Here is a 26,277-nt window from a genome sequence, read left to right as displayed (position 1 = left end):
TCCTGAGCTGCACAGCCGCCACTTCCCAGATAAAGGTATCGCCCGGAGGAGCTGCAGCAGCTCCCGGGGTGCTGGCCGGCACTGGCACATGGGGTGCAGGATGGCAGCCTGCCTGCCCTGGGGCTGGCTGCTCTCGCTGCTCCCTGCCACCCTGCTCAGCCTCCGCAGCCTGCCGTCCGCCCCCGAGCCGGTGACATCCCAAGGTAGGTCCTTGGTGCCATTTTCTCCCCCAAAGGATGGGCCAGAGAGGAGCTGGCATGCTAGGCGCAGGCAGCGAGCACCCTATGGCAGCCAGAACTTGCAGGGTTGGGGAGGGGGCACCCCAGGAGGGTGTGCAGGGGGGTGTTCAAAGTGGGCAATGGAGCCCCCTTCTCACCTGTGGGACACTCTGGGGTGCTTGGAGCAGAGGGACATCCCTGCTCTCTGCGGGCAGGACCTGGCTGCCCCTGGGTGCCCCTTCAGGATGGCAGCCTACGGCTCCCAGCCCCGCACAGGTGGCAGAGGGGCTCTCTGCTCATCAAAAACTCTCGGAGTTACAACAAGGGTCTGAGCAAAATTCAAGCTAATGTCTGACAGCACAGCTCTGCACCGCGGGTAATGCTGTGGCACTGCCAGGCTAATCCCAGTGCTCCCATGCCGTCCTTGCCATGATCTTACTGCCCCAGCGAGCATCCTCAGCTCAGCTGGCAGCTGGCCCCAGCGCGGCTCACTGTGCCTGGCAGAGCTGCTTCCCAGCTTTCTCTCATTTCAGCCCTGTCCATGCTTCCTTTGAGCCCCTCCTTAGCCCTTTTAACACTCTCTGTATTACCATAAAAAGCATTAACTGAACAAAATCCTGTTGATCTCCTGCTCTTCTCTCCAGCCCCACCCCAGGACTCTGGCCATGGCAGGCTCGGGACCACATTTTGAGTCACCCTTGTAGGGGTAGTGGGAGGAAGGATGGGGTTGGGCTGCATCATCAGCCTCTCCGGCATCATTGTGCCCCGAGCTGCTGCCCAAGGGCAGCTGAAGCAGGCTGCAGAGCCGTGTGGCTGCTTTTCCCAGGAAATGGCCTGCACCCAGCAAAGATGCTCTGGTCATCCACAGGACCAGCATGGCCTCCCACCTATGCCATGGGTCCCCGTGTCACGGGGCTGCTGGGACCTGGCCACTACATCCCCTGGTGCTGGGGGGTCACAGAGCCAGCAGTGGGTGCAATGGGGTGCAAAAAGGGAAGAGCAGGTAGGGGGAGGCTGTGGTCTGTGTGAAGGGGATGTGAGCTGGGGGAGGAAGGTGACATAGGGCTGGGAAAGGAGGAACAGGGCTAGGGGTCAGGGCAAGGGAAGGGACAGGGAGAGCAGGGGGATACCGGGAGGATGGCAAGGACATTTGGGGACTGTTTCTTATTCTTCACCTGGGGCGGGCTCAGCTGGCAGCACAGGGGGTGTGGAGCAGAGAACTGATGTGCTCAGCACACGGAGCAGGGCTGGGTGCTGGCAGGGGGGCTTGTTGTGGGGTACTTCAGCTGGGGGCAGCCCCAGGGGAAGGGGGCACATCCCAGGAGGAGGAGGAGGAGGAGGAGGAGGAAGGCTGGGGCAGGTCCCAGGGCAGAGGCAGTGGGAGAGAAGGAGCCGCTGGAGCAATGCTGGGGGCAGCAAGGCCACCCTGTGCTTTACACATCTGCATCTTGGGGCTGTCCCCTTTTTCCTGGCAATGGGGACAGGCACCCATGTGCCAGCAAAGCCACCAGTGCTTGGGACAGAGATCCTGCGGGGCTTGATGCTCCAGTTCATCCCAGTTCACCCCTGCAATGACAGGGAGGGCAGCTTGCCGAGTAGGGCACAGAAACTCACAGCCCCCCAGGCAGTCCCCAGGCCGGGGTTTGAGCATCCCCCCCTGCTCAGGACCGCACGCCCCCACGCCAGCCCCCAGGCCCTTTCCCTCTCCCCGGGGCACTGCTCCTCCTTATCGCACTTCCACGCGCCTTCCGGCGTGAGCAGGGCAGGGGTGCTTCCCCCCGATCGCCGGGCCCCGAGCCCCCCTCCAACCGCAGGGCTATTTCGGGATGTTTGTTTGTCCCAAAGGACCCTGTGTGCTGAGGAGGGGGGGGGTGGTGGGGCCGGGCGGTGGGGAACCCTGCCGCCTGCCAGGACCCCAGTGTGAGACAGCAGCCGGCACGCGTGCCATGTCCCTCCCCGCCGTGCCAAGCTGGTGGGGGGCACTTGTGCCACGGCCATGACCGTGCCCACACTGTCCCCGGTGCCTGCACGGCCTGGCCTCGGAGGCAAACTGGCCAGCGGGCACGGGGCGGGGGGATGCAGGTGGGATGGGGACAGGGTTGTGCCCAGAGGCTCCTTCATGCCCACACTCCTCCCAGATGCTGCGCTGCTGGCGGAGGTGCCTGAGGACATCCTCTGCTTCTCTCGCTCCTTCGAGGACCTCACCTGCTTCTGGGATGAGGAGGAGGAGGCAGTGGCGAGCAGGACGTGCCACTTCTACTACTGGTACAGCAGGTAGGAGGTGGTGGGGACAGCCCAGCCTCCCTTTTGCCCGCACAGAGTAGCAGGGTCAGGGTGCTGCAGCTCTCGGTGCCATCCCGGTGGCTCCCAGCTGCAGGGAGAGATGGCGGAGAGCCCACGGGAGCTATGTAGCAGCCACCACACACCCTGAGGCAGGGCTGGAACTGTGGCTGTCCCTCCATTCCAAGGGGACAGTGCCCTGCAGTGGATGAGGGCACAGAGAAGGAGCTGGTGACACCAAGGTCTCGGTGCCATGCCCCAGGTCCCCTCTCCTCCAGCCTGACCCTGGGCAGGAGGCATGGGGTGCTGCAGGACCCCGCTGTCCATTCCTCAGGGACGTGCCCACGGCGTGCACCGTCTCCACGTGGCACCACGGGGCTGGCAGGACGCGGCACGTCTGCATCTTCCCCAGCCAGGACGTGCGGCTCTTCACCCAGCTCCACCTCTGCGTCCTGGACGCCACCACCAACCAGACCAAGTACTGGCGGGAGCTCAGCGTGGACGCAGTGGGTGAGTCCCTCGCACCGGGCAATACCCGTGTGACACCAGGACAGTACCCAGACCTGGGTCCCCTGCCCTTCTGCCGCCATGGGGGCTGGCAGTACCCTGCGTGCCGGGCACAGAGGCAGCCCCGGGGGGAGCACCGGGTGTCCCCTGGCAGGACCAGGGGGTGCCCAGATGGGGGCTGCTGCAGGAGGGCAAATGCCCCGTCACGTTCCCTGCAGGTCTCATCGCCCCGCCAGCAAACATCACTGCGCGCTGGGCCGGGGCTGTGGGGCAGCTCTACGTGTCGTGGCAGCCGCCGCTCGCTGACTACCTGAACTTCTTCCTCTACGAGGTGCGGTGCTGCCCTGCCAGTTCCCCAGAGACACCCTGCAGCACCGCATTGGACCCCGGTGGGCAGCACCCTGGGGACCCCTCCATCCAGCCGGCCAGCAGCACCCATGCATCCACGGCAGGGGCAGCTGCAGCTTCCCCAGGAGCAGGGCAGGTACACACAGGGGCCAGGGCTGGGCAGGGGGATTTGGGGGCCGCAACCACTCCCCAGCCTGGCCCCTCTCCTGCAGGGGCTGGTCCAGGCCGACACCTGGGTGGTCCTCCAGAACCTGAGGCCAGGGGTGAGGTACCACATCCAGGTGCGCAGCAAGCCTGACGGCACCTCCATGGACGGCGTCTGGGGGCCCTGGTCACAGGCAGTGGCTGCGGAGACACCCCGCTCCTCTGGTGAGCGGCCGTCCCCACTGCCAGGGCACTGGCTGGCATGGCGGGGAGGCACCCACACCTGGGGCTGCGAGGGGTGGGGGTCCTGGGGCAGGCAAGGTGCAGCACCCAGGTTTTGGGGGGCCAGGGGTAAGCAGCCCCCTCCCTGCCCTGGCTCTTGCCTGCCCAGGAGACATCGGGCTGTGCTGCAGCACCCCTGACCTGCGGCTCGTGCGCTGCGAGTGGAGCTGGGACCCCGCAGAGCCCCGTGGCTCCCACCAGCTCTTCTACCGGGCGCCTCCGAGCGGGGCCGGCACAAGGTAAGGGGCATGGCAAGGATATGGCGCTCAGGCAGAGGGGCAGCACATCCCAGGGACCACCAGCCCTGCTCGGCTCTGTGCCCTGCCCTGCCCTACCACCATCGACCTCACACCTCCCCACCACCGCTCCTGGCCACACCACCCCTCCGACTACAGGCAGCGCTGGCTTTCCTGGGCGAGTGCAGGTGGAGCAAGGCAGCGCTGGTTGCGGGGACAGGGCGGCCCCGGAGCAGGGCTGGCAGCAGGCAAGGGGAGCGGGGCTGCCGCAGTGAGGCTGACTGGCTCCCCGCTCCTTGCGCAGGGAAGACGCATGGCAGCGGTGTGAGGAGGCGAGCGTGGGGGTGCAGGGCACCCACACCTGCACCTTCCAGCCCAGGGCTGGCAGTGCCATCTCCGTCCTGGTGAACGTCACCCTGCCCCACGCACCACCCACGCTCAGCTACTTCAAGGAGCCCTTCTGGCTGCACCGGGCTGGTGAGTCCCAGCACCACCGCGGCCCCTGAGCTTGTCCGTGCCCGGCTGGCGGGGCACCCAGCGTCCCACCCCGTTCCATGGCAGCGACACATCCCCATCCCCAACAGTGCTCACAGACGCCCCGCAGCTCGTGCAGGTGACGGTGTCGCAGGGCCGGCTGAGCCTGCAGTGGCTGCCACCCCTGGAAGCACTTGCGGAGCAGCTGGACTACCAGGTCCGCTATGCTGTGGAGAAGAGCCATGACTGGAAGGTTAGGCATGGCCGGGGCTCCCCCGAGCAGCCCTGCCCACCTCTGCTGCCAGCACACGGCCTGCATGGCGTCGGGCGGGACGGACCCACACCCCAGCACTGCCCCCCGGCCACCCCGCAGCAGCTGCGGTCTCCAGCTCGGTTCTGCCCTGTAGGTCCTGCAGGTCCCGCGGGGAGTCAGGAAAGAAGCCCTGGACCTACGGCCAGGTGCCCGCTACTCTGCCCAGGTGCGGGCCCAGCCCAGCGGGCCGTGGTACCAGGGCAGCTGGAGCGCCTGGTCCGAACCTGTCGTGGTTGACGCCACGGCCGATGCAGGTAAGGGGCAAGGCAGGAGCGGCGGCTGCGGCCAGAGGAGCCACACGGCCAAGGGCACGAGACCAAGAGTGCTGGAAATGGGGTGGGGAGCATGAGGCAGAGGGTGACAGGGCTGCGAAGGGCGCAGTGGTGGCACATCTGGGGAGGGCTACGGTCCCAGCATTCCTCCTCCAATGCAGGCTGGGTCATCCCGAGCGTTACGGTGGTGCCGCTGCTCTTCACAGGGGTGCTCCTGGGGCTGCGGTGCACCTTCCCCTCCCTCTACAGGTAAGGGCTGTGCCCGGGGCAGGTGGGGGGGGGGGGGGTCCAGCAGCAGCCCTGGGCACCCTGCCCGGGGGCATCAGGGCACCCCAGGACTGGGGTTTGCCTTCGACATCCCCTTCCCCGCACCCAGCAACGTGAAGCAGAAGCTCTGGCCCCCCGTCCCGGACCTGCACCGCGCACTGGGCAGCTTCCTCCACGACAGCAGCAAGCACGGCCAGGTGAGGGGGCCGGGGCAGGGCCCACCGCGGCGGAGCCCCCACGGGGGACAGCTGCAAGGGCCGCCCCCACCGCGCCCCCTCTCCCTCCCTCCCCAGGCCAACGCCTTCTACAAGCAGCCGCCGGAGGAGGCCGTCCTGCCCTGCCTGCTGGAGGTGCTGCCCGGCCCGCGGGGGGAGGCGGGCGCGCCGCCGCCGGAGCACGCTGCCGGCCGGCTGCCCAGCACCGACATCGCCAACCAGTCCTACCTGCTCATGAGCGGCTGGGAGCCGCGCGGGCCGCCCTCCGCCGCGCCCCCCGCCCCGACATAAACCAGACACCAACCACCCGGCCTCCTCCCTCCTTCGCGGCGCGGCGCCCCGGCCCCGGCCCCGGCCCCGGCCCCGGCCCCGGCCCCTCGCCCCCCGCCCCGCCCCTCTTCCCGCCACCCACCCGCCAGCGTCAACGCGCAGCCGCCCGGTAGGGAGAGCCCCGCCCCGCCCCGCGGTCCAGCCAATCGCGACGCGGCGCGCGGTGGTCGCCATGGCAGCGGGCGGCGGTTGGGTTTGAAACGGCCAATGGGAGGAGCGGCCGCGCGGGGTTTAAAAATGCTGCGGCGGAGGGGAGCTCGGCGAGCCTCAAACGCCGGGCGGAGGTGAGGGGCGGCAGGGCCGGCGCCCTGCGGTGGGGGAACGGGGGGGTCTGAGGAGCGGCCGGGGAGGTGGGGGACGCGCCTGCGGCGAAGCGGGTCGTGAGAGAGACCCTGGTGGCGAGGGGGGCCTTGAGGTGCGGCCTTGGGGGGGAGGCTGTGGTGAGGCGGCACCTGAGGAGCGGCCGGGGGGGCGGGGGGGGGGGCGATGACCTGCGGTGGAGAGGGCCCCGAGGAGCAGCCATGGGGGGGTGTCCTGCAGTGGAGAGGGCCCCAAGGAGCGGCCTGGGGGGGTTGTCCTGCGGTGGAGAGAGCCCCGAGGAGCAGCCATGGGGGGTTGTCTTGTGGTGGAGAGGGCCCCAAGGAGCGGCCTGGGGGGGTTGTCCTGCGGTGGAGAGGGCCCCGAGGAGCAGCCATGGGGGGTTGTCTTGTGGTGGAGAGGGCCCCGAGGAGCGGCCTTGGGGGGTTGTCTTGTGGTGGAGAGGGCCCCGAGGAGCGGCCTTGCGGGGGTTGTCTTGTGGTGGAGAGGGCCCCGAGGAGCGGCCTTGCGGGGGTTGTCTTGTGGTGGAGAGGGCCCCGAGGAGCGGCCTTGCGGGGGTTGTCTTGTGGTGGAGAGGGCCCCGAGGAGCGGCCTTGCGGGGGTTGTCTTGTGGTGGAGAGGGCCCCGAGGAGCGGCCTTGGGGGGGTTGTCTTGTGGTGGAGAGGGCCCCGAGGAGCGGCCTTTTGGGGGTGTCCTGTGGTGGAGAGGGCCCCGAGGAGCGGCCTTTTGGGGGTGTCCTGTGGTGGAGAGGGCCCTGTGGAGGGGCCGGAGGGGGGACCCGGCGGCTTAGGGCTGCAGCCCGGCCGGCGTCCCTGCGCGGGGCCCCGCTGACGCGGCCCGCCCGCAGCGCCATGGCGCAGTTCGTGTTCGAGGCGGACCTGCACGGGCTGCTGAAGCTGGACACGCCGATCCCCAACGCGCCGCCCGCGCGGTGGCAGCGCAAGGCCAAGGAGAGCGGCCCCGGGCCCAGCCCCGCCGGCGGCGTGTCGCCCATGAAGCCGGCCAATCGCTCCCACAGCTCCAGCAAGACACCATCCAGGACACCCGGTGAGCGGCGGCAACTACTGGCATAGGCTGGGTGAGGGCAGCGTTGCCTGGGCTGCTTGCCTGTAGCCTTGGGGCTCTGGGCTCTGTACCAGGCTGTACCAGCCGGCCTGCTGGTCAGGCAGGAGGAGGTGGGCTACGTTGCCTGGCTCCTGGGAGACACCCACCTTCTCCTCCCCAGCATGAGGTGGGCAGAACTCTGTGCACTGGGGCTGGGTGAGCTGCTGACCCCCCAGCTGAGCCTTGCTGGCACAGCTGTGTGTTGGGACAAGTGTGGGTAGGACTGTCTGCTGACAGCTTTACATGCTGTAACAGTATTTTTGCATCTTCCTCTTGTCTGTGAACTCTGGAATTCTTGTGCTAGACCCAAGGAGCTGTTTCCTGGTAGTCCCCAACCAGAGCTTAGTGCTATTATATGGGGGGGGGGGGGGGGGACACGACAAGAAATATGAGTTAGCTGTGACTGGATGGTCTGAGGTCTCTGACTCCTGCTTGTCTGGCAGGTGTGATGTGGAAGAGTGCTGGGTTTGCTGTCTCTTCTGTCTGTTCAATAGCTGTAAAACAGTATTTATGCATGTGAATGCAGGTAAATCTGGATCCAAAATCCAGAGCACCCCAACAAAGGCTGGGGGAGATCGCTACATTCCCAACCGTAGCACTATGCAGATGGAGATGGCCAATTTCCTCCTAACTAAAGAGAATGACCCTGCTGAGGAGTCCCCTACCAAGAAGGTGAGCATGTTGCCAAGTTACAATTACTACAGCGATCACTACCAAATGTCTAATTCTTCTTGGCCTTTTGCAAAGAAGCAAACTAAGTTCTATCAAGTGGGTGCATGGGGCTGACAGCCCATGCCATCATTGCTTCCAGCTCTGGGCTTTAGGAGCCTAGGATGAGGTGGAAGCTGTAGAGCCTGCAAGTGTAATGGGTACACAGCTGCTACACTGGAGCCTGAGTGTAGCTGCTCTGTAGGGATGTTTCCCTAGGCACAGGGAAGAGCATAGAACCTTATACTTCTGCTTCCACTCACTCTAGCCTGTGCTGCTTCTGGTTGCAAAATTCAACTTTGAGTTAATAAGACTTTAAAATATAGCAGGCTACAGAGATGCAAAGCTGTGAGCCTGTGCACAGTGAAACTGCTGGTGGTAGCTATTCTAGGCCAACGTCTACATGGGGAGCTATTCTGGAATGTGTACACACTGAATTTGCTGCTCTTCTGTATGAAAATGTGAGCAGGACAGTGTGCCAATGTCTGAGGGAAAACTATTTTGAGCTGCCTGTCTGTAGCTGACTCCCACAGCACCTCCACAGTATACCTCCTGATTTTGGGAGAATGGGGCTTAGGTGTATGCTCTGCCAGCTGCAGTTTAAGTGCAGCACAGGCTCTGTGTTTCAAATACATCTCACTGAAGGTGGTTTGTCTCTGTAGGAGCAACAGAAAGCCTGGGCAGTGAATCTGAATGGCTTTGATATTGAAGAGGCAAAGATCCTCCGCCTCAGTGGAAAGCCACAGAATGCTCCGGAAGGTATGATACAGGGTCTGTGTGAGTTGACTCAGCTGGAGAGATCTGGGCAGGGGAAGAGCAACACAGAGGTGCCCTGTGCATGGACACAGGAGAGTTCAGCTGGCTGCTTCTCAGAGCTCCTGGGCACACTGGAGTCTTCCTCCTTAGGTTTCCTGAGGCTGAGGGGGCTGCATAAGAGCTATGGTCAATTTATTTACAAAAGTTGAAATGACTGCCGGTTACTCACTTGTACTGCAGGTGGCAAACCTTCCTGAGGTCTGCAAAAGCTTCAAACTCTCTGCTGTGCATTTTGTAGCTTAACTGTCACTAAACATAATGGGATACAGAAAACCAAGTGCTTGTCAGTTAAACTTGTCCTTGTGAATTGGGGAATTGGAGCTCATCCTGGCTCAGCAGTTCGTACTGCCAGTGATGTTAACACACTGCGCCCTTCTGAGCCTATCTCTTCTCTCAGGACTTATTTTCACTGGAAGGGATTTCTAGTTGGGTGAGCAGTGCTCAGCTGGGAGGAAACTAACTCAGGTTAACAAGTCTGTTACTCTGCACGTAGGCTATCAGAATAACCTCAAAGTGCTCTACAGTCAGAAAATGACACCTGGATCCAGCAGGAAGAATGGCAGATACATTCCCTCGATGCCAGACCGGATCCTGGATGCACCAGAGATCCGCAATGACTATTGTAAGTAGGCTGCAATGTTGAGTGCTGGGCTTTGAGATCATTTTGCACTGGAGTGCAGTTCCTAGGATGGTGTGGTGCGAGGAACTGGAGCTCTAACTGGGCTGTTTCAGTATCTTATGCACCCAGGCTGGCATGGACTGCTTCTGGAGTGTCCTTGTGTCACCTTATAGGGACAATGGTTCAGAGTGCTGTGTAGGTGACTTGGATCAGGGTTACCTGATCCCACTAGCGGGGCATGGTGACACCCAGGAGGCTGCCCCTTACCCATATGTGCATGTGCACCCATGTGTGTGCACACATGCCCCTGGTGCAGGTGGAAGGTCTGGCATCAGCACTGGTGAAGGACAGGGCTCTCCAGGTAAGCACAGTGTGACTTGCGTTGCTCTTCCAAACTGTAGATCTGAATCTCATTGACTGGAGCTCTCAGAACTTCCTGGCAGTGGCTCTGGACAACTCTGTCTATCTGTGGAATCACACCTCTGGGGAGATTATCCAGCTGCTGCAGATGGAGCATCCAGATGATTACGTTTCCTCTGTGTCATGGATTAAAGAAGGAAACTACCTTGCTGTTGGCACAAGTAATGCTGAGGTCCAGGTGAGTGGAGGAGTAAAACTAGAGGTGTTGTCTAGGGATTGCTGGAGCTGCAGCGCCTCAGGACAAAGGCTTGGCTAGCACGAGAAGGATGCAATGCACTCTGACTTGTTTTGACTGGTGTGGGGTGGAAGTGTCCACATCCAGCCATAGCCAGTGATCAGGTGCAGCAGCAAGGCAGAGTTTGGTTTTGGGGTTTCTGACACCTGGAGTTACCTCCTGTTCTGTAGGCATGAGATACAAATTGATCTCTGCTCCCATACTGACAAGGTTGAATGCCAGAGCCTGTGCAGTTAGGTTCCTAGGGCAAGGCAACAGGGCTGGGTTTCCTCATCCTCTGGAGAACTTCTTGCTCTGCCTCTCTAGCTATGGGACATACAGCAGCAGAAACGTCTCCGAAATATGACCAGCCATTCTTCCCGTGTGGGGTCCCTCAGCTGGAACAGCTACATCCTCTCCAGGTAAGGCAGTGGGTGGGGTGGGTGAAAGGCAGTGTCCAGCTGCTGTTGCAGATTCTTATCCTGGATCTGTTAGGGGTGGCAGAGAGGAGTTTCTGTCCTAAGGCTTCTTACTCAGCCTGTTCTGTTGGGGCTGCGGGGAGGTGGTCTCTTCTCTCTTGCCCTTTGCACTGAAGCTGTGAAGAGCTGCTGTGGCTACTTTGCTCACACCAACAGTCCAGTGATGCTGGTAACACTGGTTGAAACCCAGTGGCAGGTATGGCAGTCTTGCAACAGCACAAAAATGGATTTTGGTGAAAATACCTGCCAGCCTGACCCTGCAAGCCTTCTCTCTGCAGTGGGGCACGGACTGGCCACATCCACCACCATGATGTCAGAGTGGCTGAGCATCACGTGGCCACGCTTGCTGGCCATACACAGGAAGTGTGTGGTCTCAGGTGGTCTCTAGATGGCCGATACCTGGCCAGTGGTGGCAATGACAACTTGGTGAACATCTGGCCATGCACCCAGGGGGACAGCGGAGACTTTGCTCCTGTACAGACTTTCACTCAGCACCAGGGTGCTGTCAAGGTGAGTGCAGGGCTGCTGTGGGTGGGGTGTGGGCATGTGTCTGTGTGCAAGGCAGACACGCTCACTGTGCACAGGTTGCCTCTTGTGTGTCTTTAGAATTAACCCTTTTCTTCCAGGCTGTGGCATGGTGTCCATGGCAGTCAAATGTTCTAGCCACTGGAGGTGGGACTAGTGACAGGCATATCCGCATCTGGAATGTGTGTTCTGGCACCTGCCTCAGTGCTGTTGATGCCCATTCCCAGGTGAGACATGAACAGCAGCTTGGTGACAAACACCTTCGGGCAGGACACCTACACAGAGCTGCTGGCTCCTGAGGCCCAGGGGCATGGGAGAGGAGGGGACCATGCTTGTGTCTGGGTGGGGAGCATCAGCACAAGCAGCTTGGCTTACCTGCATTACTACCTCTTCCCAGGTTTGTTCTATCCTGTGGTCAACAAACTACAAGGAGTTCATTTCAGGGCATGGCTTTGCACAGAATCAGCTGGTTGTATGGAAGTACCCAACGATGGCCAAGGTCACTGAGCTGCGAGGTAGGCTGGGCCCTTTGCCTGGGGAAGGGAGGGCTGCTGGAGGCTGAAGGCAGATGTTTGAGCAGACTGGTGGTCTGGCCCGGAGCATCACTGATGCAGAATGGTGCCCAGGGGCACGCTGCTAGAGCAAGGGGCTGCTGAAGAAAGACCATTGCTCCAAAGGTGTTGCCTAGGGCCTGAACTCATGCTGCTGCAGCATGGTGTGGGGGCAGCTACGCAAGCTGGTGGAGCTCAAGGGACATACAGGAGCAAACCTGAGCATTGTGGTAGAAGCAGAGGGAGCAGGGCAGGTGGTGATCAGCCCAGCCCTGACTGCACACATCCTTCTCCTCAGGTCACACTGCCAGAGTCTTGAACCTGACTATGAGCCCTGATGGTGCAACAGTGGCCTCGGCAGCTGCTGATGAAACGCTGCGGCTCTGGCGCTGTTTTGAGATGGACCCCATAAAGAAGAAGGAGAAAGAGAAGGCAAACAGTGCCAAAAGCAGCATCATTCACCAGGGCATCCGATGAGTGCACAGGGCTGTTGTGGGAAGGGGGGGAAATCTGGTTTATACACTGTACAGTATTTTAAATGTTAATAAACTGCTTAAATTTGACTTTTTTTTTTTAATGGAATCATGGAAGATCCATGGAAGACCTAAGCCTCTCCTTGCTGAGGTTTGGGATCTGGGCAAGAGGTGGAGCTCTTGTTCTCTAGGGCTGGTTTGCAGGTGGGCTGAGCCTAGCACAGGGGAAGGGTGCTGTGCCATGGCTGTACTTGTGTCACCTGCCCAGAAGTGCAGCTCCATTAGAGGGGCTGGGGCTTGCTTGCACCCTGCAGGGGGAAGCTGTAGCACTGAAAGACTGTAGACATGGGCTTTCTGCTTGCAGCAGTAACTGAAGCTGACCTCTAGCCTGTGTCTGTAGAAGTTCCCTACTCAGCCCCTCCTCTAGCACAGCTTGACTAGGAGAACCTAGCTTTCTTTGCACCTCTTGCTCAAACCAGAATCATGGAGTGGCCTGGCCTGTGGCTGGATGCTGGTTCTGGTGTCCTGGCTCTGGTAAGAGAAGGTAAGTGTTAGGGGACAAAGAGGGCCTCTGTATTGCTGTTGGTGCTCTTGTTTTTAGGATAAAGGGTGATTTCCTAGCCTTCCATCCCTGATCAGAGTGTGTCAAAACAGACCCTTCCCTGGGCTCCAGCCCTGCAGCAGGGCTAGGAGGAAGCAGCCACAGAGCAGTGGACCAGCTCTAAACTGGTCCCTGCCTGAGGGAGGGCCCTCTGCCCAGCTGCTGCCTGCTCTGCTGCCAGCTGTGGCTGGGCAGAAAGCACAGTGTGTCTGCATCCCCAGCGTCCCCTGTGTCCCATCTGGGCCTTGCTCTGCCTCTGCAGGCAGCTACTGCTCTGTGCCAGCGCAGGCTGGGCACTGGTTCTTGGCAGTCCGAGCTGTAGCCTGGCCCACACACAGCAGTTACCCTCATTCTGCTACACGCAGCCAATGCTGCCTGCTCTTACGGTGCTAGAGTAGAACAGCTATTTTTGCAGCAAGTTTAATACTGAATTAGGAGCCAAATACTATTGGAAAAAAGGGGGGGCAGGACTGGAAACACAGCAACAGCTGTAATCACCCCAAAGGCCAGAAAGGGGCTGGCAACAGGCAATGGCGTGAAGCCTGATGCAAAGCAAAAGGGTTAGTTTACACTGCTGCAGCCAGCCTGGATGTCCCGCAAGACTCCCAAAGCACCATCGACCCAGCGCACAGCCCTTAGTCGTACATTCTTCCAGCAGCCCTGATCTCTGTCCTCTCCTCCTGCGGTGGGGAAGCCCTGGTGCCAAGCTGAGGCTGCATGCAGGGACACAGGCAGTGGCACTCAGCTGACATGGGGTAGAGCCACGCATGTAGAGCCACACCCCCTCACCCCCAGTGCTTGGAAAATGCTTTTTTTTTTTTTTTTCCAGGCTTGGTTGTGCTGGTGCAAATTGCAGCGAACATATTCAAGCCTTTACCTGAGCAAGAGCCACAGCTGCCACGCTGGTCTGTATGTCAGAGCCATGGTGTCCGAGGCTGTGGGGCTGCACCAGACCCACGGAGCCTGCCCTTCAGCTGCACAGGCACAGCCAGGGACCCTGTGCAGCTGATTAGCACTTGGCCTGTGCAAAGCAGCTTGACAAAGCCTGTGCCTCCCATCAGCCTGTGATTGCTGAGGATGGATTATTTATTAGCACCTGTTTTCACCTTCCTCTTTGCACAGTACCATGCTGCACCTGGCACCAGGCCCCTGCTCTGCCTCCTGAGCTGGACGCCAGCTAGAGCCTTCGAAGGCAGGCAGCGCTGGCACCAGCGCGTGCTGTGCAGAGGCCAGCCGGTGAGCACCCCACAGCAGCCCCACACCTATTGCTGAGATATGGGGCACAGTGTCAAAAAACAGCTTGCAGCAGCTGAGCCCAGCACCATGCCAGGGGGGAAGCTTGGTGCATCGCCATTTGGCCACCCGGGGAGGTCCGGGGGAGGAAGAGACAGCTCTCCTTCCTCTTCAGAAGTAAATCCTAGGGCAGGAGCTGGACCTAATGGGAAGGGGGCTGGAACCCACGTGCAAGGTTTGGCTCTTCCTGTTGTAGGAGGCCTGCCCCACAGCCCTGCAGCTTAACGCTGGGAGTTAGCACAGACTTGCTCTGTGGCCCCACAGCACATTAAGGCTTCTAGTGCTGCCTGACCCTGGAAGGAAGGCTTTACACGTGCCTGAAGGCTGCTGTAGTTTCTTCACTCCCATGTAATAGCAGTTTATCTTTCTCAGACAGTGCCTGTCTAGCCTCTCTCCTTAGCACATACCCACCCCCAGAAGCTGGGTGTTACACACCCCTTGAAAGTCCTCTGTTACCAGAAGATGATGATACTGCAGTGCCTTCCTTTGGCCCCATACTATCCTAGTGCCCTAGAGAGAGGAGAGGCAGAGGCAGGAGCTGGGCACTGACCCAGTAGGCCCAGGAAACACTGCCATATAAGGTGTGAATTCAGTTTGGAGCAGCAGCCCAGACTGACCATGACAGTGTATAAATTAGTAGCCAATGGAAAGAACACAGCTAACAGGAACAATTGGAGGAAAGGAGAGCAGAGCGCATGCAGGGAACAGCCCATTTTAAAATGCCAAGCATAAGTAGTTTAAAATATTGTTACTATTTTGGGCAAAAGCAAAGACAGTCCTGTCTTCACCAAGAGCCAGCTGGGGGGGCAGGGGGGAAGGAGGCTAGACAGGAAAAGCTCCATCTCAGCTGGACAGTCACCTCCAGCTCCTGAAGCGGTGACTCTGAGCACTTTAATAACCTTACACACCAGCAGGGACCAGAACAAGCTCTCCTGCCAGTCCTTGCCCACAGAGAAGCAGCAACAACTGAGAGAACACTACACAGTGCAGCAGCCAGATCCCATTTTAAGGTTTGATCCATAGAAGGGCACCGAGCCACACGTAACAGGGTGATGCCCGCATGCAGTTAGGCATATTGGTCACAGCAGTTCAGCTCACTTGAAGAGCTTTTCCTACATTTCAGAGCACAGCCTTGAAAGATGTAGAGCAGCTCAGGCAGGGTCAGCATAACTTTCCCTCACACCAAGCCCTGCTCTAGGGCTTTGGCTGGACATCCACTAAAGCCCTCCCACACCCCAACCAAACCCACAGTGAAACTCAGCTTCTGGAGGCCTGCTGGGCTCATGACCTCCTCCCAGCCACAAGCAGCCCAGCCAGCTGCCCACCCCTCTTCCCAGGCTTGAGTCAGCACCTGGGCTGTGGCCTCTCTGCTCAGGAGGGCCCATCACAAGGTGATGGGGAAGGCAGCACTGCACCCCAACAGCACTGAAGGGAAGCCAGACTGGCTGAGGTGGTAGAGAGGGCAAAGCCCAGCCAGGAAGATGTACTGCTGTAGCAGGAGCAAGGCAGCAGCAACATGAACCTCCCTCTGACCAGCTTCATCTGTGTTCCGCACAGACCCTCACTGCAGGGGCATTCACAGATGGCAGCAGCTTTGGCTTCAGTAGATGCAGAAAGCACCAGACTGCCCTCTCCCCATCACCTGGGCTTCCAGGGTCTCTGTTCCCTGCTCTGCCACATATTAGCTCCCCAGGATTTCTGAAAAGCAGCAGCTCCTCCTAGGCAGCTGGCCCAGGTCCCAGCCCTGCACCCATGCTCCACCCCAGCCATTCTTTTACAGGGTGGAGCCACTTTCACAACAGGAGCCTTGACACATTTCCTGCCCTGAGCATTGCTCTCCCAAAGCACTTGGAAACAATCTGCCATCTGCTTCATCAGCACAGCACTATCACTGTCTCCCCCCAACACACAAACCTGCTACGCCAGCTGCTTCTCCCAGCCCTGCCTCCAACCACACTGGGCAGGACCACACACCTGGAACAGCTTCTGAGCACAGCAAGCCAGAAAAAACAAGAGGGCAGAGCCATTTCTCCTTCTGTTTGTTTATTTGTGATAGAAGAGCAGCCCAATCTGACAGGGCCTGGCTCCTTCACCTCATCCTCAAGGCCACCAGCATTATTTTGGTTACAGCCAGAGCAGGTGATGGGCATCAGGCCCAGGAGAGCTGCTGCACTGCCCTGCTGTAGGGCAGAGTACACCACCTTCACCCAGGGCCAGCTGGATCCACAGAGGCAAGAGGTGCTCACTATTACACCACAGCAGGGCACGCTACAACCATCCTCCACTGTGCTCATGCCGGGCCAGAGCAGGGCTGGTCCCAAGCAGGAGAGCTCAGGAGCCAATTCTAGGAGCAATTATTGCTCAAGTCTTGAGTTTGCAGGAATGGAAGTGATCCAAGGCAAGGCTGAGCTTGGCCTCCCCAGTTCTGGAGCAAGCCACCAGCTGCCATACAGAATCAGGTAAGTGTGACCACAGCACACACTGAGCACCCAGCCCAGGCACAGAAAGGCAAGGCAACCTGGGTTTATTGTGTGGGGGAGGCATTTCAGGCTGTCACAACCCCTGCTATGTACTAGGCACAGGGCGTGTGTACTGTACTGGGCAGGTCTGGGCCCTCAAGTCCCACATGCACTGCCCCTACGTTCTCCACAGCCACACCTGAGCACAGACATGCCAGGGCAGGACCCCCCACCTGGGCACACAGGGACCAGAAGGGACATGCAGCACTGTGGCATGGAACAAGGTGGCACAAGGCATGGTAGAGCAGGAGTACTCACACTTGAACTGGCAGCAGCAAGCAACCAGGGACAAGTCTGCTCATCCACACAGGCTCTGATGAGACAGGGAAAAGGAGAGGGCACCAGGACAGGGACTGGTCTCTTCTTTTGGTCCTACTCAGAAGGAAATGGCCCCCAGGCAGAAGGGCCAGATGTAGGCACTTGGGGGAAGTTCCTTTGGAAACACTGGAATGGGACTGCAGCCCTGCAGCTGTGATGCAGGCAGCTGCCTCTCTGCTCAGCAACACCAAGAAACAGCACGAGCCCTCCCAGGAGCTGGAGAAGTTGCCCATGGCTGCTCAGAGCAGAGGGGCTGGGCATGCAGACAGAGGACAGCAGGGCTGGGCACAGGGGTACAACAGTCTGTAGGCACTTGACTTGGCTAGTGGCACCCAGGAGCAGGGGAACAGGTCCCAGCTGCCTCTGCCCCGGGGCTCTCATTGGCTCTGGGAGGGCCTTGCCCTCTAGTTGGCTTTGACCTTGCCATTGGTGACAGTGCCATTCTCATGGATGCTGCTACCATTGTGCTGGGCCGCTTGCTGAGCCCCCCTGGGCAACCGCTTGCCCTTGGTGTACGACTGGTACCAGAAGTTGGAGAAGAGGATGAAGAAGATGGTCCCATAAATCCAGATGAGGTGGATGAAGATGGGGAACTGGTACTGGCAGCTGGGCATGAAGTAATACTGGGAGATGTGGACGGAGACAATCACAAACTGTGCCTGGGAGCAAGGCAGAGCAGGGACAAGTTATTAGTGGAAGCAGGGTGAGGGATCCCACTAGAGACCTTCCTTCTAAATGAAACCAATAGGCTCCTTTCCCACCCTGAAGCAGAGGTCCTTATGGCTAGGTGCAGTCAGCAGCAGCTGGAAGAGGCAGGCACAAGTCTCAAGGCAGCACATGCCTCTCGCCCTCCCAACGTGGCTGCAGCCCAGGAGCAGCAGGCTGAGCAGCGCCCCAGGCCCTAGCCAGGCTGGTAGGGCTATCAGAGGCCCACAGTGGGCCAGGAGCTGCTAGAAACCCAGAGTGAGAGGCTACAGAAGAGACAGCTACAGCTGCTGGCTGCATATTTCATAGGTACAAGGGCTGGCCTGCCGCTCACATCCGAGGCTGAGGGCACATGCTCTGCTCCACAGCACAGACTCACCAGTTGGATGGCTGTGATGTGCTTCTTCCACCACAGGTACTTCTGAAAGGCAGGTCCCGCTGCCGAGAGCCCATAGTAGAAGTACATGACAACGTGCACCATGGAATTGATCATGGCATGGAATGAGCCCATTCCCCCTGTTAAGACAGATTTTCCATAGTGTAAGTCAATCCTCCACTGCAATTAGCACTACAACGAGCTCCTAGGAACCCAGCAGGGCCAAAAACCCCTTCTCAGCATGCTGGGGGGCTAACCCCACCCTTTCCCAGACAGTTTCCATCGTACCTGGACCAAACTTTGCTCCCCACCACCAGCTCCAAGGCAGAACAGAGTGGTGGAAGAGGTGCAGGAATGTGACCTGTTCATTCTTCTTCCGCAGGACAAAGATCACCTGCAATAAGAGCCCAACAGCATCAGGGACCTGCAGCCCTGGGAGCAGCTAGAGCAGGCTGGGCCACTAATTCACAGCATCTGATCTCAGTGACACTTCCCCACACTCCAAGCTCACTGCCACCACATATTAGGTCACCCCACAGCTTCCAGAGCTATAACATGCCAAGAGTGATCTCTGCAATAGCCCGGATTGGCCTGCTTGGCAGTGATACCAAGGGCTGAAGAAAGCACCTGCCAAGTACACTGGGCCCCAACTCCCTGCCCAGCAAGCAGCGACAAGACCTCCTCAGTAACTCACTCACCGTGTCTGTCAGTTCGATGAACTTAGAGAAGACAAAGAGCCAAGCAACACTGACCATCTGTAACAGAAAAGGTTAGCATTAGAGACCCACCTCAGCCTGAACATGCCTGGTGACCAAGGGTCTCCATCCAGTAACCCTGGGGTGAAACCAAGAGCAAGGGACTATAGGTCCTCTGCCTCAGGAGCAGCAGGTAGCTGTGACCTTGCTGTCCAAACACAAGTGCCAGAGGCCATACCCACTTATTGGGATAGGGACAAGAACTCACCCTGAGGGCCTTGGGGTCCTGTGAGAAGTCCACAGGGTCACATCGCCAGGTGTACCCAGTAAGCCACCCTGCCATCAGGAACTGCAACAAGAGCACCATCAGGGTGAGGCCAAACACATCACCCACCGCACTTCCCAAGCCCTGCACATGAGGGCAGGGAACAGCCTGCAAAAGGGCTCCCCATCCCTCCTCACACAGCCTGCACAGCCTGCTTTATACACACCACACAAAGCCTACTGCTGACAACTCACCTCATAGACTATGTAAAGTGAGAGTCCCACCAGAAAGAAGTTGTACAGCACCATGAACTTCTTCAGGTTTAAAGGCTTCCTGTTGGCCATTAGCCGGGGACCCAAGGATAGTACAAAGTAGACATATGCCAGAAGGATGCCCATCACAAGGAACGGGGACTGCATCAGTGGATAATCAGCGATGCGGGGGTCTGCAGAGAGAGCCATGGTGCAGGGCAGTTAGCATCCTCACCCTAATCTGCTGCCAGCAGCACTACTGCCAGAGTGGAGGCAAGGACATGGCAATTCTGTTCTCCTAGGACAGGAGCACAGGTAGGGGGGGGCAGTCTGGGAGCAGAGGCTGGTGAAGCCAGCCAAAATCTGTAAGGCACAGCCTGAAGCTATGCTGCAGGGCAGCCTGGAGACCCTCTGCCCAGGAGGACACAAGTGCCCCAAAAGGACCTGCACAGGCACTGAGGCAAGACAACCTCCTAACAGGCAGCCCAAAAAAACCAAGCTGCATCTACATCAGGGCAGAGGCAGAATGCAGCTACACCCAGACTGCTTCAGGAATGACAGACCACCCCCCTGTGCCTGTGGCAGTAATGCACATAGTGCCACCTGCCCTGCAGCTGGCAGAGCCAAACACTCACCTGCTTTCTTCATGAAGTCCTGATACATGGTTACAATCCCCTCCATGGTGATGGCAGTATTTCTGTGGAGAGGAAGGGCAGATCAGGCAGCTGTTTTCCCAGGAGGGCAGCCTGCAGAGCACAGCCCAGCAGATCAGCAAATTTCAAGTACAGCTTCAGAGGCAGTCATGTGTATCTGGCCAGCATTGCTCTCAGCTGATCACACACCAGCATCCACAATTCCAGTGAGCTATACGCTCCCCACTTCTCACTGAGCCTGGCCCTGTCTCCCCATCTCTGCTGGTAACCCCACCATCCACCACCAACAGTCCTTCCAAGGCAGGATCCTAATATTTCAAGCCAGCCAGGAAAGCTTCCAGGCTCACCACTGTATCTCCAGCCCTTTAGTCTTTCTCCTGCTGTACAGGCTCCAACATTATCACCCATAACAGCCGTGATATCACTACCAACCTTGCCACCCATACCCACCCACACAGCACACTGGTCTGTCTAACCCTGGTGCAAGGTTTCCAAGGGAGATGCAGAGCTGGCCCACACTCTCCATGGAGCAGTGCCTTTATGATCAGCTTTGGGATCCTGCTCACTGATCCCCACCAGAGAAGCAACACAGCATCACTGGCAGACCCACTGCATGAGGAAGGAAAGGCATCAGTTCAGAAACAAACACCAGTTTCTGATCTCCATGTTCTTGGTTTCACATCCTTGCACAAAACCATCCTGACAAGAGCTACCACCCCATAACCCAGCACCTCAGAGGCTAGGCGCATCCTAATTGGCAATGACATTTCCACTACCCTTCCAAACAGGGGACAGTATCCCCAGTTAGGGGAAAAAGCTGCAGGAAAAGGATACAGGGCTGCAGGGAGAAGGACTGGCACTCCCCACACTTGCTCAGGCTCACTATGAGCACACACCAGACAGCAATCCAGACAGATGCTCTCCAGAAAAGCAGGAAGGGCCCAGGCTCTTGCTGCTGCAGGCAAGTTTGAAACACCCTCACCCAGCTCCCTGTGCTTCCCAACCTCTCCCCAGCTTACAGGATGCCAGAGCAGCAGGAAGGGAGTCAGAGCACAGGCACAGCCTCATCTGACTCACCCACCTGCAAGGGAGGCATTCCCCATAGCTGCTACCAAACAGATACTCCACCTACCCCTTCCTCCAGGAAGGTGTACAGGAATCAGAGCCCACACATAGGCCTGGGGAACCAGGTCCCCAGCCCAGTCTCCCCAGGAGGTTTATTGCTGCTGCCACCAGGACACATGCAGCCTCTCACAGACCAGCAGCCAGGAGGCTGAAGCCAGAGTAACCTTCTTCCCAGTGAGGTCCCAGCTGGGAGTATCCAGCAGCCACCGCCACCTCCAGCCCTCACCAGCCAGCACCAGTATTGCTGGGACCCAGGCAGGACAGCAGCAGGCATGACCTGTGCAGTGCTACCAAGCACCCACACAGGCTTCACTAGCAGCAATCTTCACTGGGGCCTGGCACACACTGTTCTGGCTTACCATTCTCTGCAAATCACTTTAGTGCAGCAACAGGGCTGGTTCTGTGCCTGTCCAGTCATACCCTGTGTGCTCCTCCAAACTGGGGAGTGCCACCCAACCTCTCTGCAACAGCAGTGGGGTGGAACAGGTCTCTCCCTTCACCCCCACTCCTCCGAGCAAGGCTCCAGAGCAGCTGGCACAGCCACACACCCCAGGGACAGAGCCCGAGAAGTTTTGCTGTGCTTCAGAAAGCACAGAAGGTGGTTCTTCATGCCACCTTGGAGGCAGCTGCAGCAATAGGGCAAAGCCCACTCAGGACTGATCCCCACACCTCAAGTGCACCAGGAGCAGAATAGATGCTCACCTTCCCAACCCACAGTTCCAAGGGTTTTAATAGCAAGTAATACTCACTTGTAGTATCACTGTGATACAAGTAATATTTGAGGTCCTGGGCACTGCCAAGATTATCCACTCTCCATGTGCAGAGGCCAGAAAAGCACAGCAGGAACTATAGCATCCTTGAGAGCCACTCAAGACTCCAGCTGTGGGAAACGCAGTAAGTACAAGTCCTGAAAGCTGCTGAGCTTTATGTTGCTTTAATGGCTAAGAGCAAGCTCTAAACTTGTCTGTCTAGTTTCAGCTTTCAACCACTACCATCCAGCTACACCTTTATTTGCTAGATTGAGGAGCCCTCAAGAGTTAGTTCCCAGCACAGGTACCTGACTATTCAAGCTCTTGTGTTTATCTTATCAAGCTGAATGAGTCAGCCTTACTACAGGTCCAGGGCAGAGACAAAACTCCTGCAGAGCATTTGCCTATTTTGGGCAGGCTGGTGCAAGAAGATAGTATCAGTCACCCACAAGCTCAGAGCTACATCTCACACTGCAGGGAAACACTTGAGCCAGGCACTACAGATTACCTTGCTGACCCTGATGCCAGCAAGGCTCCAGCACCACTGGCCAACTAGGACCCCAGCTCAAAACAGTTTGGGGTCACAGGACACTGGGGACTTGGGTGAGAAGACTCTCACCACAGTTTTGCCCTGACAGACTGGCTGAAGGCTGCTCAGAACACACAGCAGACAAGGGTCATCCTGGCAGCAGCCCTGAACCCAGACAACTATCCCCCCAAGCACTGGGAGAAGCCCACTTCAACCCAGCACTAGCACAGAAGTTCCCCACCAGTGTGAACTGCAGCAAGTCCCTCTTACTGCTGTGTCTTGTGAAGCACCTCCAGCACTCCTACAGCCGTATGTGCCACAGGCAGAGGGGAGGCACTGGACTTGTCCTGAACATGGGCTCTGGGCAAGCACCAGGACTTCTACAAGGGCAGAACTAGTAGGATTATGCTGAAGGCCCTTACGAAAAGGACCTATGTGTTTTCCACAGCTTCCCTATGCAGAACATCATCCTGCTGCATTCAGCTAACAGAGCAACCACACCTCCAGGGAATCCCCAAGGTCTTCAGGTCTTTGCAAGACCTGGCATCCACACTAGCATGCTACATGGTCCTGCATTAGACAGAATCTGAAGTGTGCCTTGCTCAGTGAGCAGATGCAGGTATGTCTCGCTCTCCTGTCTCCCAAGGTGCAGCCACTGGCCTTGGGGTGTTGGCAGCTCAACTGCCAGGGGGAGTTGTAGAGCAGGCACAAGCATTACCTTCACTGAGCAGAAGGATGCAAAGCACACTGGCCTGCCTGAACCATGATGGCTCCATGCCAGCTTTCCTGCTGCAGGCAGGGGTTTTCCTGCCTGGAGCAGCAAGTGTCTGGGAAGCTGAACTCACTCCTGCCATTTCCTCTGTGCACAACACCAGCACTTGATGTCCCTCTGCACTTAGAGAGGTTCACTGCCCAGCCAAGCATCTGCTCTTACTGCACTCCATACTACACTGCACATCACACACTGCAGGCATTTACAGCTCAGTAGCTGGTACCTGTCTGCTCTGTACAGGGGAGACACTCTTCTTTGACTCCTGGATCCTGACCCTCTTGGGCAAGGAACTGGGAGGAGATGGGGAGCCCAAAGCTGAGCCTTGAACAGCTGAAGAGAAGTCAAGCAAACAGGTCCAAGCATCCCAAAGTACCAGGATCCCTGGGGGCCCAAACACACCCTGCACAATACCTAGAGATTTGCAACACACCTCCTTCCACCTCTTGCCAACAGGGTGTCACTCCCCTGTATCAGTGAGAAAAGCTCCCACTGTTTGCAAGCCAGAGTACCAGGCCACATTCTGCCTCAGTAACCAACATCAAGGATTAGCTACTTGCTTACACCCAGCAATGTGTATGTAGACTGCATATTTCCAACAAGCTATGCAGCTAATTAGTGCAACTTCAGCAAGAACAGCAAGGCCCTTTATAACCAGCCCCAGCAGCCCAAAAAGCAGTCAGACCACAGCATTGTGAACCATGACACTCACAGAGACCAGAGCTCAACCCAATTACCTTTGTTAACAGCCTCACAGGGTGCATCTCTCCCCACACAGCAGCCATCGGCAAGCAACAGACTCAGCCCCAGCTGTCCAACACCCAACACTCCTACTCCTTCAGCACCCAAGTCAGAAATCAGTCCTGTAATAAGTGAGAAGGCAAGCCACCCTAATCTCCCCACTAGTTTAATTACAGGCAGCACCAAAACAGTCTGGTAGGTGGCCACAGAGCTGCCAGCCCAGGGAGAGCTGGCACAGGGCCCTTGCTGAACTGGCTAAAGCAGGCCTGGCCCCTGTGGGGCTCCCAAGGGAGCAGCAACCAGTTGGCCACAGGAGATAACCAGTTGGCCACAGATCAAACCAACCCTCATCCCTGACCTACAAGCTGACAGGGAGGCTTGCTGCCTGATACAGCTCTGAGCACCACAGCCTCTTGGGAAGAGGCATTTTCCTCTGCCAGCTCCTCACCACAGCACCTGCCCAGCTTTCTGGAGCTCCAAAAAGTCATTGCAGGGTCCAGCAAGGCCCACACACAGCTCCATGCACCCAGGGAGCATGTATCCCAGCAGAGCTACAGGGACAGGTGGTTCAGAAGCACCTGCCAGCAGCAGCTGTTGCTGTAGAAGAGTGGGACTGACCAACCCAGGGTCTGGCAGCCCCAGACCAGGCACAGACAGGGCTGCACACTGAGGCCGGCACCTCAAACCGACACCAAGAGCTGTCAGTCACAGCTCCAGGAGAAGCTTTCCTGAGCTTATGCACAAGTGAATCCAGCAAGACAAGGAGCACAAAACCATGTCTGCCCTGAACAACACATGAGCAGCAAGGCAGTCAGAGCAAGGCAAGAGGGAGAAGGAGCCTGGCCAGCCCTGAGCAGCAGCACCCCCCTGTTCTTTATGAACTCTGCAGTGGGATCACTCTAAGACTGAATTTTACTATGAAGCAGAGAATCACAGAATGCTTTGGGTTGGAAGGGACCTTCAGAGGTCATTAGCCCAGCCCCCCTGCAGTGAGCAGGGACAGAAAACTGGATTTGGATCTCCTCCTCCTGCTCTGTGCCCAGGTAAAAGGGAAAGGGGCCTGTAACCAGCCAGTGCACACTCACTTCACACACAGCATCTCAGGACACCTGCTCAAGGCCCATGCAGCAGAGACCACTCAACAGGAGAGCTGTATTCAAGTACACCTGCATTACTGGTAACAGTTTCAGCCATCTCACTGAAGACTCAGTTAAGGTACTGTTGTCCACATGCTACTGAAGTCATGTTTTTCCCCTCAAGAAAAAAATCATAGCCTGAAGAGATGCCTGTGCACCAGCTTACAGGGCACACAAGACCAGTCTGGCAGCAGAACACAAGCTGCTATGTTTCAAGTGTGCAAAGCCATACCAGCAGATTAGGGCAGAGCAGGAAAGTAGAGCTCTCCTGGCCTGGCATCTTGGCTCTGAGGACTCAGGACAGACTCTGATGAAAGTTTGAGGACTAGTCCCAGAACTCTCAGCTTACAACATAACTACAAAGTCTACGAGGAAACATCATACTAACACCACCAGATAAGTTTTCCTACTTGAATCACATATTCGTCACTTCCCCTAGCTACTTCATGCTGAGGGTCAAAGGACATGGCTGACAGCCTGGTACCACATGCTCTGCACCAGCGTACTTTGAAGTCAGTATAGGAGGACTGTGTTCACAGAGAAGGGATGCAAGCTCTCAAACCCTTGATACATAACAGCTTTAGCAAGAGCTTCTGTTGCAGCTGGCGTGGGAAATCACACTGTCTGGGTGCTGCTCCTGGCACAATGGCTCCAAGCAGCAGGAAGTGACCTGCCTGAAGTTGCAGAGTTTCCCCATCTTCATCAAGAGTGTGTTAATACCCTACCACTATCTCACACAGTGGCTGTGAAACCCTGAGGCCTTTGGACAGCATCCTATACACAGAGATAAAGCTCTCCCCTTCCCATGCTTGCTGGAAGCAGGGAGAGCAAGAGGAGACTCCCAGATTAGCAGGCAAGCTCTGCAGAGCCTGGGCAGTCAGTGTGGCACCCCACAAGCTTTCAGGGGAAAGAGCAAGCCCATTGCAATAGGGTACTGGTAACCTTGTACAAAAAAACAAGGCAGGTAATCAGACTTCAAGGTCCCACAAGAACATATGCTGCAGTAAAAGGTCTATATGCACAGCACACATGGTGGTTTTTTTTTCCAGGGACAAGCTGATCAGGCAAGCTGTTAGAGTAGGCTTGCTCCTTATCACATTCAACACTGGTGGCTGCGTATTCATGGCACTGGTATCAGTACAGATGAGAGCAGTCAGGGAAAAGAACATTAGGCAAAAAGTCTGACATAGCAAGGAACAAACACATAAAGTGAAGGAAGAAAAGAAACAGAGGGCAAGATACCTTATTTACTTCTGGAGGTATTTCCAAGCTGACCATGCTGAGCTGTGCCCACTCCCTCATGCAGCAGCACCAGGTGAGGGGGAAAGGAGGTGGAGGTGGCCAGGGTCCCTCCCTGAAGTGATGGCACCCAGCAGCCCCCCAGGGTGCACAGGAGAACGCTCTGGAAGGACAGAACTAGGCAGGCAGAGGAGGACAGA

General features: G+C 57.8%; 3 protein-coding genes across 4 annotated transcripts; 2 read left to right on the top strand and 1 right to left on the bottom strand.

Annotated features, from left to right (window-relative positions):
• Window positions 1-73: 73 nt before the first annotated feature.
• MPL (MPL proto-oncogene, thrombopoietin receptor) lies at window positions 74-5,847 on the top strand. The gene is made up of 12 exons (XM_075711246.1): window positions 74-203; window positions 2,357-2,492; window positions 2,833-3,008; window positions 3,224-3,489; window positions 3,566-3,722; window positions 3,889-4,018; window positions 4,320-4,492; window positions 4,600-4,742; window positions 4,897-5,056; window positions 5,236-5,323; window positions 5,451-5,538; window positions 5,635-5,847. Exons 1-12 carry the CDS (start codon window positions 89-91, stop codon window positions 5,845-5,847), a joined length of 1,845 nt encoding a protein of 614 aa, XP_075567361.1. The 5' UTR covers window positions 74-88.
• A 1,204-nt stretch (window positions 5,848-7,051) lies between these two features.
• Window positions 7,052-12,138, top strand: CDC20 (cell division cycle 20). Its single transcript, XM_075710703.1, has 10 exons — window positions 7,052-7,251; window positions 7,835-7,980; window positions 8,679-8,775; window positions 9,326-9,454; window positions 9,853-10,049; window positions 10,413-10,507; window positions 10,843-11,074; window positions 11,191-11,316; window positions 11,487-11,604; window positions 11,939-12,138. Exons 1-10 carry the CDS (start codon window positions 7,056-7,058, stop codon window positions 12,115-12,117), a joined length of 1,515 nt encoding a protein of 504 aa, XP_075566818.1. The 5' UTR covers window positions 7,052-7,055; the 3' UTR covers window positions 12,118-12,138.
• Window positions 12,139-16,002: 3,864 nt separating this feature from the next.
• On the bottom strand, window positions 16,003-21,828 carry ELOVL1 (ELOVL fatty acid elongase 1). Of its 2 annotated transcripts, none has more exons than XM_009491324.2 (8): window positions 21,664-21,828; window positions 19,772-19,833; window positions 19,140-19,330; window positions 18,889-18,969; window positions 18,624-18,680; window positions 18,214-18,319; window positions 17,929-18,065; window positions 16,003-17,503 (listed from the first exon to the last, which is right to left on the bottom strand). In XM_009491324.2, the coding sequence occupies exons 2-8, from the start codon at window positions 19,815-19,817 to the stop codon at window positions 17,249-17,251; spliced, it is 873 nt and encodes a 290-aa protein (XP_009489599.1). In that variant the 5' UTR covers window positions 19,818-19,833; window positions 21,664-21,828; the 3' UTR covers window positions 16,003-17,248. The 2 variants fall into 2 exon arrangements, with proteins under 2 accessions (XP_009489599.1, XP_075567004.1); XM_075710889.1 differs by lacking the exon at window positions 21,664-21,828 and adding an exon at window positions 21,128-21,150.
• Window positions 21,829-26,277: the final 4,449 nt, after the last annotated feature.

Source organism: Pelecanus crispus, chromosome 5, assembly GCF_030463565.1.
Source record: "Pelecanus crispus isolate bPelCri1 chromosome 5, bPelCri1.pri, whole genome shotgun sequence".
Taxonomy (NCBI): domain Eukaryota; kingdom Metazoa; phylum Chordata; class Aves; order Pelecaniformes; family Pelecanidae; genus Pelecanus; species Pelecanus crispus.
This window is presented reverse-complemented; position numbering and strand designations above follow the sequence as displayed.

Excerpts from the sequence above, each read along its gene's own strand:
- ELOVL1 (XM_009491324.2), bottom strand. The coding sequence starts at position 19,817 with ATGGAGGGGATTGTAACCATGTATCAGGACTTCATGAAGAAAGCAG. Across the intron at positions 18,066-18,213 it reads GGGAGCAAAGTTTGGTCCAG|GGGGAATGGGCTCATTCCAT; the intron begins GTACGATGGAAA and ends CTGTCTTAACAG. Across the intron at positions 17,504-17,928 it reads ACATCACAGCCATCCAACTG|GCACAGTTTGTGATTGTCTC; the intron begins GTGAGTCTGTGC and ends CCTTGCTCCCAG.
- MPL (XM_075711246.1), top strand. The coding sequence starts at position 89 with ATGGGGTGCAGGATGGCAGCCTGCCTGCCCTGGGGCTGGCTGCTCTCG. Across the intron at positions 3,723-3,888 it reads GGAGACACCCCGCTCCTCTG|GAGACATCGGGCTGTGCTGC; the intron begins GTGAGCGGCCGT and ends TTGCCTGCCCAG. Across the intron at positions 5,539-5,634 it reads ACAGCAGCAAGCACGGCCAG|GCCAACGCCTTCTACAAGCA; the intron begins GTGAGGGGGCCG and ends CTCCCTCCCCAG.
- CDC20 (XM_075710703.1), top strand. The coding sequence starts at position 7,056 with ATGGCGCAGTTCGTGTTCGAGGCGGACCTGCACGGGCTGCTGAAGCTG. Across the intron at positions 7,252-7,834 it reads GACACCATCCAGGACACCCG|GTAAATCTGGATCCAAAATC; the intron begins GTGAGCGGCGGC and ends ATGTGAATGCAG. Across the intron at positions 7,981-8,678 it reads AGGAGTCCCCTACCAAGAAG|GAGCAACAGAAAGCCTGGGC; the intron begins GTGAGCATGTTG and ends TTGTCTCTGTAG.